At 55.3% G+C, this 14,421-nt stretch overlaps 1 protein-coding gene across 2 annotated transcripts in view; it reads right to left on the reverse strand.

Annotated features, from left to right (window-relative positions):
* LOXL2 (lysyl oxidase like 2) overlaps nt 1-14,421 on the reverse strand; it is a 70,986-nt gene that overhangs the window by 25,753 nt on the left and 30,812 nt on the right. For both annotated transcript variants that reach the window (XM_045535474.1, XM_045535473.1), the window contains exons 4-5: nt 5,664-5,875; nt 1,222-1,444 (exon numbers count right to left, since the gene is read on the reverse strand). In XM_045535474.1, the coding sequence (XP_045391430.1) occupies nt 1,222-1,444; nt 5,664-5,875 (435 nt within the window). The remainder of the gene's footprint in view (nt 1-1,221; nt 1,445-5,663; nt 5,876-14,421) is intronic.

The raw sequence follows: 14,421 nt of genomic DNA on the forward strand, positions 1-14,421 counted from the left end.
ACTTTAGTACAAATACACCCCCAGCCTCGGAAGGGGCACGCAGTGTGGCTTGTCTGGTTCTTGCCCTAGCTCCATTTCCCCGTGGGAGGACTGTGATGACACCCTGCCCAAGAGCAGGTCTGCAGGTTGGTGGGAGGGGAGATTGGAGAGGGCAGAGGGTTAAGATGGGAGGGGAGGAAGGGAGGGGGACACAAGGGGTGGCTGGGGGGGACGGTCAGCTCAGCCCCTGCTACTTCTGCCCCACTGCCTGGACCTGGCCGGCACACCTGGCCGGCACACCTGGCTGGCACACCACCTGCCGTTCTCCCTCCTCCGCTCCCTCGCCCCTGACTTGGTCAGACCCAACTTGGAACGCTCCCCTGCCAAGGTGCCGGTTACTAAGTACCACGGTTTTATCTGGCACCGGGCAGCAGCCCCTGCATAATGGTGGGCTACCTCTCCTAACCCCCTCCTCTTCCCACAAGCTGTTCCCACCCACGGGCCGGATGTTAGCAGTTTCCAGAACATAGAGATCCCAGAGACCCTTTGGAGGCTATGTGAAAAAAGAGGAGTATATAGAAAAAGAAAAGCTAAGTGAGGGAGGACAGAATAGGGCACTTTCTCTTCTTCAGAGGGTGGGCCAAGCCTGCTCTGGTTGGGATAATTCACTTGTCCTAAGAAATCAGTCGGTTGAAATGTACATCTACATCTCTGCACACACACACTCTCACACCCACACCCACACCCGCACACACACAGGGGTGCTGGTTTACGTAAGTATAATGTGACTAATGTACCAAAGACTTAGACATGATAATGGTAGGTTTTCTACATCGGTGAAAGGTTTTTAAAATTGTCCTTCTGTTGCAAAACAAACCCAAACGTATTTGAAGACTTTTGTAGCTGATGTCCTGCGCTTTTGACTGTTACATTGTATTTCCAAGTGTCCTTTGGGAATTGTGCAGGGGCACAAGGGCCCTGTCCCACCACCCCCAACTCGTCTGTTTGTACAGGGTCAGCAGACAGTGCATGAAGACCCCGTGATGACCGATAACGGGGTGCCCCTCTCCCCCAGGCGTTCCTCCTCCACAGAGGGGACTCGGTGTCAGAGTGAAGCAGTGATGGTGGCCTCAGCTGGGGCTGGCTCTCTTCACTCTCTCCGGGGGGGTCCCTGCCTGCTCACTCAATACCCCGTCGCCCCCAACAGATGCCAAGTGGCCATACCTCCTGCCCCGTCCTCACCTCTGGCTTGTAGGCTTTCCGGAATCTCGATGGTCCATCCTGGCTGAAGACCTGGCCAGGCACACAACTCACCACAGCTGGCAGCCCATTCACACAGGTGCCGTTCTTCCTGGGGCCCAGCGACACTGGGGGGCCCAGCTTGCAGCTGGAGATGTGGGCCTCCGTGCCTGTGCAGTCCATGGAGTAGCGCCAGTAGCGCTGCTTCTTCCGCGAGGCATACATCCTGCAGAGGGCGGGAGGGGACAGCTGACCAGGGCATCCTGGCACCCACCCCTGATTCCTTCTGCAGCGAGGCAGAGCAGGACGGACTGTCCCTGCTCCTGGAGCTCAGCCCTGCCTCACAGGCGAGGCCCCTTCTGGGCACCACGCCGGGCACTGCAGAAGGACCCTCAGCGTGGCCATGGCCTCCTGCCTTCAGGCAGCTTCCATTCCAGAAGAGGAAAGACGACCTCAGTGTCGCGAAATAATGACAATCATCACAATGACGCCTATAAATACAAAATGCAAAAAGGGATCTCTGGTCCCAGAAAACCTGTCAGTCCCAGGCAAACCAGAACGGTTGGTCACCCCGACCTTCAGATAATTTCAACACGGGTTGCTGTCATCCCGTAGCTCCATTTCCTTTGTCCATGAGCAGGATAAGCTGATGTCTAAGCTCTCCCAGTGAGATATACACAAGATTAAAGGTGCAAATCCAACAAGAAGCCATGAGAACAGTCGGAAATGACTCCATCTGCTGAATCAAAGTACAGTTTGCTGAGTGAAGGGAACTATCACAGTAACGAAACTCTGCCACAGACCCTGGCACCTGGGAAATCAATGAGGTTGGGGTTGTCGCCACAGCACATCCTAGGGAAGCTCGTAGCCTGCATTTCTGACACTTGCAAAGCATTGCTTTTGATGTTTTTTTTTTTCTCAAGGCAGAATATAGATCAAGGTAATGCAAAGTATTTTTCTAAAACAATAACCAACCAATAAGTAATACATCGGTTAACGGAAAGGTTACTGTGCCTCAGTTTCCTCGTGTGCAAATCAGAGGCAGTAACAGTGTCTCCTTGGTGAGGTGACCCCGACCCCAGACGGGCAGGCGCAGTGTTGCATCCCTGCTGCTCGGGCAGCCCTGCGAACACCCGCCTTGTCTCAGAGCCGATGGGATGTGAACACAGAGAAGAGAGAAATCCTACAGACGCCATCATCACCTTTCCTTAGCCAAAATTGGAGACTGATAAGCATTCTTGTGTACTGTGATTGCAGGCGGTGCATGTTCCCCGCAGTAGCGGTGGCCTGGAGCAGAGAACTGCACAGGAGGACTATTGACAACTCCAGGAACCGCTGCCAGCCCTCCCCACTTCTTGCAAGGCCCCTGAACTCGGAAGCCTACAGCTTGTTCCCCGGGATGTCCCCACATTGATCGGGAGAACACACTGGGGGAACATCGGCTGCACCAGGATTGGTCAGACCTCCGCGCCTGCCTTGGCTCAGGAAAACCCTTCTGCTTCCAGCTGTCAATGAATGCCACCCTCTCCAGGAACAGACGCACTGCACTCTGAATAGAAAGCGCAGCGCCCACAGCAAACAAACACAGCAAACACAGGCTCTGGGCCTGCCGTCCCCAGGTCCCCAGGCAGCCGGGACCTCCCTTACATCAGTCCCCAGGAATGTGCCGCAGCCCACCCACCCCCATCCCAGAGAGACCCAGGGCTGCAGACTGAGGCCCGATCCAGGGCTGTCTACCGCCCACTCCAGACCCGGACATCAGCAGGATGACCCGAGCTGGGGGGTGGCCTTCTGCCGAGCGAGACGCCTGCTTGCTAGAGGTGTCAGGGCCTGCGGCTGGGCAGCAGCAAGAACGCTGGGCTGGACTGATTCAACGGAGAATGCAAAGTCCTGCTGGCTCTCCCCCAGCCAAGGCCAGATTTTGCGGGATGCTGCCAGCTGCTGAGTACGTCTATTCCGATGACGCTTTCCCCAACTGGGAAAATCACCACGGGATGGGTCTGGGGCCCCACTGGGCCCACTGTGAGATGGATGTGAGCTAAAACTCCACACGTCCCTGCCCTGACGGTGGGCTACAGTGATGTTTTGCGTCTCCTGGAATTAGTGTCAGTTCAGAACCAGTGTCCAGTGTCTCTGAAGATCTGATCATTTCCTTTTCCCCAGAGCACAGTCAACTTGGCAAAATGTCCCTTTGGAGAAAGCTGGGAGGAAGAGCAACAGGATCAAGTTTTGGCTGTGCACCAAGGTTTTTCCTCGAGCTGACCCAGCGTTCCCTCTAGTCAAGAGATTGCGGATCTGTAAACTGGTCCCCAGCCCTTGAGCAGGGCCCACAGATAGCTCAGTCCCCAGGCCAGCCCAGCCCAGCCCCAGCCCCCGGACTGGCCAGTGCTGTCTGAGGAGGATCAGAGCTGCAGTGGGGCCCTCGGGTGGGGACAGCAGTGGGGAGCCCTCCCTGGAGCAGGCCTGGCTGTCATGCAGGCCCTGACACGCGTGGGCTGTGCCATCCCTGAGCCCACAGCCCTCCAGGTCTCATCTCCTCCTGTGCAGCCCCAGGGCCTGGGCTGGTGGCCTCTGGGCCCGGTCACACCCTGGGAGTCCTGGCTCTTTGCTGGCAGATCCCTCCAGCTCGCTGCCACCTCAGCTCCTGGCAGCACCACCAAGGCAAGAATCTCTTCCCAGCACCTTTCTCTTTGGGACACACGTAGGCCCAATTGTCAACGGGGTCGCAGAGACTACCCCAAAACAACAGGGACAAGGCAAGGAGGCTTCGCACCTCTTGCCCCTGCGCCGGGCAGGTAGCCCTTCGTCTCCAGCTAGAGGTCTGCAGGAGGGGCTGGTTTCTAGCAGCTTCTGCCGATCCTCTCCCATCTTGTAGAGAGCCCCACCCACATCCAGCACTGTGGCTGCCTCCCATCCATGGGAGCCTTTTCCTCCCCCGTGTCAACAGGCAAAACCACAGATGCGGGGGTGGGGGGAGCAGGGAGGGAGTTTCAAATCCAGTGGGAGAGAGGATTAGCCAGGGCCCAGCTGCCAAAACTGGCCTGAGACCACCCTCCTAAAAGCAGAGAAGGACTCTGGATGGGCCAATGCTACTGGAAGCCACGATGGCTTTCAAATGCCATCTGAATATGGCGTGTGGTGCCTGGCTCAGGCCTGCAGCCAGGTAGGGGACACTGATGGCGCCAGCCCGCTGGGAAGGCTGACAGGGGAGGGCTTTGTTTCTCTTGGCTCTAACTGGTAGGAAAAGCTAACAAGGTGTCACCAGGGACGGAGTTAGTTGGTGGGATTCAGTGGGCAGGGACTCCTGGTGCCAGCAGAGAGGTCAAGTCTGTGCCATGTCTAGGGGCGGTGGGGTGACACTTATCATCGAGGTCACCCCAGAGGTGTTGTGAGCCCACCAGCTGGGCAGCTCTGTGGCCATACTCACTCCCCGCCCCGGGTGGGCTGAAGGCTTGGACCTAAGTATGGCCCACCGTGGCCAGGCCAGGCCCAGGGAGGACACAGGGCTGGGGCTTGCAGCCAGCCTCCTGACTCAGAAGCCCCCTCTCTCCTTTCTCTGATTTGGAAGGAACAAGGCAGTGCATGCGTCTACACTCTGCAGGAGTGTGGACCGTGTGGCTAGACACTGTGCTGGAGGCCTGGACCTGCTCCTTCCCAGTTTATCACCTTTCTTCAAGAGCGTCCTCAACTCAAAAACAGACCTCGACTTCCCAGTGGTGTTGCGAAGATTAAATGACCGAGAACAGTGTCCGGCAGACAGCAAGCACTCAGGAAACAGAAGCTGGTGTTCCCACCATGATGAAGGGGACACAGGAAGACCCCACTGCCAAGCACACCCCAGCCACCAGCTTTCAGGGTGCCGGAATCCTTTCACTGGACACCCCTCAGGCCAGATGTCTTGAAGTCCCCCCCTCACTGTCTCCTTCTTTTCCCCGGGAGATATTAACCTTGGAGACCATAAAAGCATCATCAGATTTAACTGGGATTGGATGAAGTTAACTGAATGAATCAGTTTCTCAATTATCTAACAGTTGCTGCAGTTTGCAGATTTCTCAGACTAATCATTTGCTGAGGGCAAGTAAACACGTCTTCTTGAGTTGGTGCTGTCTCTGCCCTGCCCGGCCTGGGTGTTGCCCACCCTTGTTCAGCCCATGCGGTCCCTGAGCTGGGTGTCAGCACTTGAGGTGGGGTTTCCTGGGCAGGGAGCACTTCACACCTCATTTCTGCTGCACCCACCCCAGGGCGTGCCCCAGGGTTTAGGGTCTGTCTCCTCAAAGGTGAGGATGGCACATGGGGCCTTGAACTCAGGCCTGGCCCAGCACAGGGGCTCCGCGTGGGCTTGCTAACCGGCCGCACGCAGAAAGGCCACCGCCAGGGCTGACTCTTTTGACAAGGCAGTGAGGGCAGGTGCCCGGGAAGCCACCCGCGTGGCGCGGTGCCCTTACTTGTACACTTTGGCGTTGTATGTCTTCTCGGCGGGGAAGCCAAACATGCCGCAGACCACGCGGGAGTTCTTCGCTGTCCAGTGCTTGTCACAGAGCTGCTTCCAGTGCTTGCCGTCCTTCACCTCCACGTAGCCCTCCGTCACCGGGGCGCGGTTGCGGTAGGCCGAGAGGATGGCTCGGATGCGGATGTCCTCCACCTGGATGTTCAGGTTCTGGGGAGGGGGAGGCACGGAAGGAGAGGGTTACCTTCCTGGGCTGGCCTTGGGGAGGCGCAGGGCAACCAGTCCTCCTTGGGGGACTGCAGGCCAGGCACCCTGCTGTCCCGCCTCCGCCCCAGGCCCTGCCACGGGCTAAGGGTGCTCCCTGGGAGCTCAGGGCCCGGCCACAGTTACAAAGCGCTATGCGTGGGAGGAAGTGAGGCTGCAGTGGCCCGAGGTGGGAGCAGGGTGACCTAGAGGAGTCAGAGAAAACTTGGAGGGCCCTGGGAGCCCCTCCCACAGCCTGCAGAAGGGCCCAGAGAACAGGGGGCAGCAGCCTCCTCCCACACAGGGCTCAAAACAAAAGCATGAGAGAGAAAGTGTTCTTTGAATTCAGAGTTTGCATCTGACTTCCGAGCATGTGTGTGCGTGCCTGAGTGTGTCTCTGTGTCTCCCCCACTAATTGTTCAGTAAAACTGGAGTTTCAGGCAGATGGGCCCCAGATATTCTGAAGCAGGCAGTGCCACCTTGCATACTAGTTCATACCCGAGGAGTTGGCATTCGTCCACTCAAAAGTCCCCAGAGAGGCCCGAGAGAAGGGGCAGGGCTTGGAGAGAAAGGAGGCGGAGGCCCCCAGTGTCGAGCATGTGTGCAGGGACACGTGCCTGCCTAGCAGTTGACGGTGGCTTGGGGACCAGGGAGAGAGGGAGGGGGACAAGTATGTGGCTGGGGCAAGGAAAGAAAAGTTTCCAAACACCTTGAGCCTCTTGCACAGCCCCCTTCTCACGCCCACCCCACCCCTCTTTCTGTGGCAGTGAGGGAAGGAGGTGTGAGTGTTGGAAGGACTCACCGGCGGGACCCTCGGGAGGAGGTGCAGGAAGGCTGGGGGCGCTGGTGGAAGGGAGGAAGGCGCCTGCCCCCCTGCCATGTGGGCGCTCCTCCTCCCTCTGCAGGGGCTGGAATGCCCCTGAGTCCCAGGGGTTTGGCAGGAGAGGGGGCCTCAAGAGGCCAAGCTGGGTAAGAGGAACAGGCGATGGGGGGGTTCCCTGGAGTTACAGTGACACCTTCTGTGCTTTCCTAGGGAACGCCACAGCAGTCTCCAAATACTCTGGATTCTCCCTCCGGAATCTCTCATGCCAGCCCTTCCTCTTTCTACCCCTGTCCCTGCCCGAGTGGGGCCATTACCAGCTCTTGCAACAGTCCCAGACTGAGTCCCTGCCTCCAGCTGTCAGCCACAGGGCCAGCCACCAGAGAGCTCTTTCTACAACACATTTCTAACCTGTCCCTTGACTGCTTCCTTGCTGCCTGTGTAACAGCCGATACTTAGCGAGATGCTGCCACCCTGCAGGACTGATTCCACCTGTGCCCCCACCCCCTCGCTGTCCCAGCTTCAAGTGGACCCTCTGATACCACGCGCTGCAGAGTATGACAGTGACAGCTACCGCGGAGCGCTCACCAGGCGCTGAGGCTGTGCAAAGTGCTTTCTGTGCATCTCTTACTCAATCTTCAAACTCTCTGCTGCGGTGGTTTATGGCTACTGTCATCCCCATTTTACAGATGAGAAAACCAGTTGACTCTGGTGTCCTCCCGGGGACCACTGTGCGGTGCAGTGGGAGACACGCACTCTGAGCCCGTCCCAGCAGGGCTGGAGGGAGGAGCCCAGCGACCCGAGTGGCTGTCCCTGTCCAGCCAGGATGCAAATAAATCCCTATGTTGAACAGAGCCATTCTTTGGGAGCCCAGGGATTCACACCTCCTCGCCACCGGCTTCAGGGTCCCAAGCCAGGTGCCGCCTCAGAAGCCCTGCCGGGCGGTGGAAACTATGTGGGCCTGGAGGGCTGGCATCTGGCTCCACTTCCTTTCCACGCAGGGTGAAAGGAAAGCTGCCAATGGCAGGATTATGTCCTCCAGCCTGGATCCTGGAGCCTTGACAGCCCTCATTCAGGCCGCAGGACTCGTGCCACCAAGACACGTGGACAGGGACGAGCCAAGAAAGGGCCTGAGGCCGCAACCCGGCCCACGGCCAGCCCCCTTCTGCCCCTCTCCACCTCGGGAGCCGGGCTGGGTTCCAGCCGGAGACTGTAACGCCAGAGGAATGTCGCCACCACAGCACCAGCCACGCGGCTTTGCGGGTGAGCAGGTTTGCCGACCTTGTTCATTTGTGGACCCTTCCCCTGCTGTGGGGCGGCAGTGCAGGCTCGCTGAAGAGGAGAGGTGGCCCTCAGCTCCTGGGGCCACAGAAGTGGGAAGGCCCAGCTAGGGAGGCTCAGCAGACCCTGCAGAGAAGGGCCACGCTGACCACAGGGCCTGAGGCCAGCACGCACCAACCCGATGGCCAAAGAAGCCTGCGCTTGCTCCTGCCCTGATGCGGGACAGGCCCCTCAGCAGAAATATGACTGGAGGGACAGCCAGGGGGGCTCCAGGGTGGGAGCAATGCAGCCAGGAAAAGAGAAAGGGCTAGAGCCAGGTGCCATTGTCTGCATTCCTCCACCGATTGACTGTGTGTGTGTGTGTGTGTGTGTGTGTGTGTGTGTGCGTGTGTGTGTGTGTGTGTGTGTGTGCGTGTGTGTGTGTGTGTGATGGCGTGTGTACGTGCATCTCTGTTTCTGGATGTGTGCATGGTAATGTGTGCATGACGGTGTGTGTTTGTGTCCATGTGTCATATGAACCTCCGTTTGTGTGTCTCTGGGATTGTGTGTCTTGCATGTACTTGTGTGCATGACGATGTGCACATGGCAGGGCTGTGTGTGCGTGCATGTGTGTCATGTGGGTCTCTGTGTATGTGTCTGTATGTTTGTGCATGGTGGCATGTGTGTCTGAGTGTGTCTCTACGTCCTGTGGGTATGAGTGGAGTGTCTGTGACAGTGTGTGTCTGTGTGGTGGAGGAAACATCAAAAGGGTCTTGTTTCCTCCAACGCCTTAAGAAAGCTGTCAGGAAGGGCTTTGCTCTTGTTCCGTCAAACTGGAACGTCTCCTCTTCTCGCTCCAAGGAACCAGCTCCTTTCCAGTCTGTAAGGCTTGAATCCACCTCATGCATTCATTCATTCAACAAAATACAGCTTCCGTGGACCCTGCTGGCTTCCTCCCCACACCCCAACCACAGCGCTTGTCTCCTCTGAATAACAACCACGATGGGTGTCACTCACCAAATACCAATTCACTGCACGCTTGGTTCCGTGCACAGAGCACCACATCCATTCCCTCACTCGATTTCCACGACAACCTTCACGACGGCAAATGCTATACCATTTATGGTGAAAGCACGAGACAGCTTGGCGAGCTTTTGCAACTTATTCACACAGCCAATGAGTAGCTAAGGAAGGATGAAAACTGGGTTCCGACTCCCAGCCTGTGCTCCAGGCTCACAGTGGTCACTGGCCTGCAAGCAGCTCTTGCCCTCACACTGTGCCCCATACGTTGCCTGGTACTGAGGGTGACCCACACGGGCCAGGGCTCAGACTTGGGCGGCCCCTTTGGGGCCCGCCTGGTGCTGTGCACACTGGACGTCCAGGGCCCCACCCCAAGCAGCCGTGAGTCAGATGGACTGTGTACGTGAGGGGGAGCCGGGCTCCCAGCGCTCTTGTCCTCGGGCCAGCTGGCGCAGGCAGGGAAGCCTTCTGTGGCACTCGTCCAGCGCTCACGCTAGCTAACCAGCCCAGAGGCTGCCCGGAGACCTCTCAGAGAACACATGCATGCAGGCATAACTCCTCCCTTACTTCACTGCTGTGGAATCCCTTCCACAACCACAAGGGTTAGGAATTTTTTCCCAGGAGTTTAGTCCAGAAAGAGAAGGTTCGAAACACTAAAATATACACGTTCTCACTAAAATATACACGTTCTTCTTTTTTAACAAAGGGCTCTCTAGGCTTGCTAGTTTAAGATGAAGCCCAATATCCCAGAAGCTGGCCAAGCATCCTGTACATTTTAAAATTCACACTCAAACCTGAATGTTGTCCCTCTCGCCGGAGACAACAGTGCACCCAAGCCTTCAAAGGGCTTCCCTCCAAGGGAGTCATAGAGACTCCTGGACGTGTGGTCCCCTCAGAACTCATCACACCCTCAGGGAGGGCCTGAGGTCGTGGGAGTGACTGCCACCCGCTTCTACAAGGGAAAACAAAAGGGCCCAGCCAGGCAAGGGCTTGCCCACTTCAGCCCATAGGTTGCTAGGGGACAGAGCACGGTGCTCGGACTCCCAGGCTTTTGCCTGAATGACATTTAATATCTGCAGCATCTACCAATGACTTGTAAATCCCAGAATGTGATAGTCTGGGGCTGTGGCCAATGAGGAAAAAAACCACCCGTTTGGAAAGTCCAGCTGGAGATTGCATCAGGAAGGATGCAAAGACACACGAGGCAGGCGAGCCTGCAGGAATCTGCCTCCCACTCTCTCACCAGCTGCACTAGGCCTACTGCCCCCCGGGAGGCACGGTGGCAAGGCCAGATCTTAGCCCAATTAGCTCCTTCCTCCCCTCTCTTCTAGAAGTCGTAGTTTAATATTAGCCCAGGCCTTCCCACCTGAGCAGTCATCTCTGGGGTGGCGTTGGGCAGGAGCGCCATGTTGGGGAGACACACAATCATGCCAACATCCCAACTAGAATGCACAACTGGTCAGCTCTACGCAAGCTCTGCTCTCCGAGCATGCTGCCTCCCGCTCCCACTAACCAGCTCCTGCATCTTGCTCTCACGGCCCTCAGCTTTCTTTATTTGGCTATTTAAAAACAAACAAACAAACAAACAAACAAACAAAAAAATGGCCCTCCAGATAACAGACCCAGTTTTCAACTGCCAGCTTGGCACCTTCCTCAGCACACAAAACCAAACATGCCCAAGATGCCCTCAACTCTTCCACCTTTCATGGAGCCATTGAGGGGGCTCCTGCCCTCCAGCTTTGCAGACTGAAAGCCTTCATCACCCCCTCTCTTCCTCGCTCTCGAAGCCCACTGGGCTGCAGCAATACCTTTTCTGCCTTCCATTTCTACCTCTATTTCCCAGTCAGGTGTGCAATGAGAATCGTGCAAACAAAAGAAGGGCTTTATAATTCTGTCATCTCACTCAGGCACTGTGCACTGTCCTCAGCTCTGGTTTCATCGCCGTAGGCTGGAGCCACTCCCGGCCACTCTCTGTCCTTTCCCTCTACCGGTCAGATTCCTGCCAACCCTCAGGGACAATGTTATTCATTCATTCATTCAGAAATATTAGGTGGGGTGCGGTGGCTCATACCTGTAATCCTAGCACTCTGGGAGGCTAAGGCGGGAGGACTGTTTGAGGTCAGGAGTTCGAGACTAGCCTGAGCAAGAGCGGGACCCCGTCTCTACTAAAAATAGAGAGAAATTAGCTGGAAAACTAAAAATATATAGAAAAAATTAGCTGGGCATGGTGGCGCATGCCTGTAGTCCCAGCTACTCGGGAGGCTGAGGCAGTGGGATCCCTTGAGCCCAGGAGTTGGAGGTTGCTGTGAGCTAGGCTGACGCCATGGCACTCTAGCCCGGGCAACAGAGCGAGACTCTGTCTCAAAAAAAAAAAAAAAAAATTGTCAAGTGCTAGTATGTCCCTGCAGAGCACTGCGTGAGACCCTAGGACACACAGGTCCACCAGATAGGCCAGTTCCTTGCTGTCACGAGGTCCCTACTCCAGAGGGGAAGAGACAGCACTACTGTCTCCATGAAGCCCTCACTCCTGCCCCTAAATATCTCATCCACATACATTTGATTTCTTCTTTATTCCTTTAACATTTGCTTTCTGAGTGACTAATTTAGTTCTTGGCTCCTACTAGTATTTCTTTCTGGACATTTCTGCCACCCAATTGGACTGTGAATCCTTTCCCACCTGCCAAGAGCAAAATTGTGCCATGTTCATTTCTGTATCACCCACGGCTCCCAGTGCCAGACACATAGTGGGTCCTCAAACATTTTTGGAATGAGCCAATAATAACTTTCAAAAAATCCAACAACAGGAGTTCAGCTTAGCTAGACATGCTTGGTGCTCAAGCCAAAAAATTTTATTAAAGACTCCTTTATCCCTTGTTTAATGCAAAATAAATAGCTAGTCTGTCCTTGCCTCTCTTATGTAAACAGTACTGGTGTGACTCATGGATAGACGTGGAGAACATCTGCATTTTGTCCGGGCTCTCTCTTGTCACCTGAGTTCTTCTCCCTCGAGGTCTGACACCACAAATAGTTATCGAACTGAACTAAAAGCATATCTAATCCTCGGCACACGGTTAGCAGGCTTAGCTCATGTACACGGCATGAGCCATGCTGTATTAGCGGAGTCTGGCTACACTGTAATTATCCCCTTTGATGATCCAATCAGGAATTCTTAGTTTAAGGAGCTGCCAAAACATTCTCTAGCTGGTGACTTCCGACTGGAGGGAAGGCATCTCAGCGATTTCTGTTCCTCAGCTCTGGGCGCTGGAGGCCGGTGGGGGTGGGGCAGGGGACAGGGTGGGGGCGGCGAGGAGAGCTGAGGTCATGCTGACGCCAGCAGAGCAAAAAGCCTGAAGTCTGTTAGGGCCGTCCTCCTATAAATCAACGCTGCTGGAAAATTGAACGTTCTCGGCTTCATTTTCCAAGCTGGAAGCACTTGGGTGAGTAACAGAGGCTGCTTTTTTGGAGAACGGGCAAGCGCTGCTGCCCAGCTTCCTGCGGGATGTCTGCCCCAGCAGCCAGCCCCTCGGCCCGCGCAGTTCCTTTGGCGCCAGCTGGAGAGGGGAGGGGGGCTGACAGGCCACAAACCAGGCAATCCCGGGCCGTGCCAGACCACCATCCACCTCACACCTGAACCTGGTGGTTCTCCTCTCAGCACCACCACCATGGTAACACAGTAGTGATGCTCGACATTGCCTTTCTCCACTGCTAGACGGTAAGCTCAGAGCAGGCAAGACTGTCCATTTCATCAACCCCTTTATTCTCATGCTCAGTGCAGGGTCTGGTGCTGAATTAAAGTGTTTATCGAGTGAATGATCAGACACATCCTTGGCACCAGCCTCCCGGGGATGGGGTGGAGGATTCCTTGGTGTGGACCACCCAGCCTGGCTGAGCTGACTCAAATGAGCCCATTGCAGAGCCAGGCTGGACACTGCCCACCCCGCCCTAGTCATGTCACCAGACTGCCCTGCACAGTGGATCAACCCGGGCAGGGAGAGGCTTCCTCTCGCCCGGCTCGAGCGTCCAACTCCTCCATGCAGCAATTCTTGCACTGGTCTCTCCTCATTCATCTTTCTCTTCTCCAAACTGCCACACAATTTCCCATCCAATCCACACTGTCCCAAGTTTGAGTACACACTGTTCATCCATTTATTTCATCTAAAACAAATTATAAGGCTCCTCATTCATTTGTATAATCTAACAAATAAGCATAATGTTACTTGTTTATTGCATCTCACTAATAATTACAGCAGTATTTATATTTTTCAAAGGGTTGTGAGTGTAACACTCTGGCTAGAAACCAGGTTCCTAGATTTGCCGGAATGTGCACAAGTTCTAATATTTTGTTCTGTTATCCACATAAAGCGCTCTTTTGCATTTCAGATGACCTATTTTTAGTTGGGAAAAATAGGTCATCTTAGAGCTACTTCTCTTGTGTCCCTCGTGGTGGCTGGCAAGCCCTGGTCACGCACAGGCTCTCAGTAAACAGAATCGCGGAATGTGAACACTGACAGCATCTTACACATCCTCCGGGGGAGAGACAAAATCCAAGAGGGCTACATCTGCCTGCCCAGCTAGACAGTTCAGCAGGACCGGGATCAGAGGTTGCAGGCTGCCTCTTCCCTCCCTTGCTGAAAAGTCTGGTACAAACTGCCCGCCTGCTACCATTTCACTTCCTACCACAGAGGGAGGCCCTTTTCCAGAGAAATGGGGTCTATATTTAGGCTTGGAGGGACCATCACCTACCTTCTAAGCTACACAGAGATGAAAACAGACTCCCTTTCTTTCCTAAGCCACCCAGTGCGACCTGTCCCATCTACTCTCTACTGAGGGGGAGCGTGGTGGGGGGAGGCACAAGACTCCTGGCTAGGAAGTGCTCAGACTTTTCTGGAAGTCTTTCTAGAGACCTTTCCCTTTTGGGCTCCAGGCTTCCACCCCTGGAGCCCCCAGATGACACAGATAAAGCTGTTGCTAGGAGGCAACGGCTGAAACATTTGGCAGCTGACCGTCACTAATAAAAAAAAACCTGGACTCCTGGAATTTAAAAAATTCACAGCAGCCACAGTCCCCGTTGGTTAAGAGGAGAAAAAAGGGCTTTTTCAGGTCTCAGTGTCCTGGCAGGAAAATGAGCCAGCCGAGGGCAGGGGACCAGACTCTACCCTCTGCTGAAAATGAATGGCTGCCTCCTGGCTCTGTCCTTGTCATCCTCTGTTGGTCCCTCCGAGGTCCCCCAGGGGACAGATAGCACCGAAATCTCACAGCCTGGGGATTTCTAATCAAGTCTGGTAGCTCAACTGCTTTTTGCAAAAGAGCGTTTAAAAACGAGTAGGGAAGAAGATGAGGCTGAGGGTGGGTGAAGAAAAGAGACCCGAATGTTCCCTGATCTAACAACACGTGGCCCCGGCCACGAGCCTCC

This window comes from Lemur catta, chromosome 22, assembly GCF_020740605.2.
Source record: "Lemur catta isolate mLemCat1 chromosome 22, mLemCat1.pri, whole genome shotgun sequence".
In the NCBI taxonomy this organism is placed as follows: domain Eukaryota; kingdom Metazoa; phylum Chordata; class Mammalia; order Primates; family Lemuridae; genus Lemur; species Lemur catta.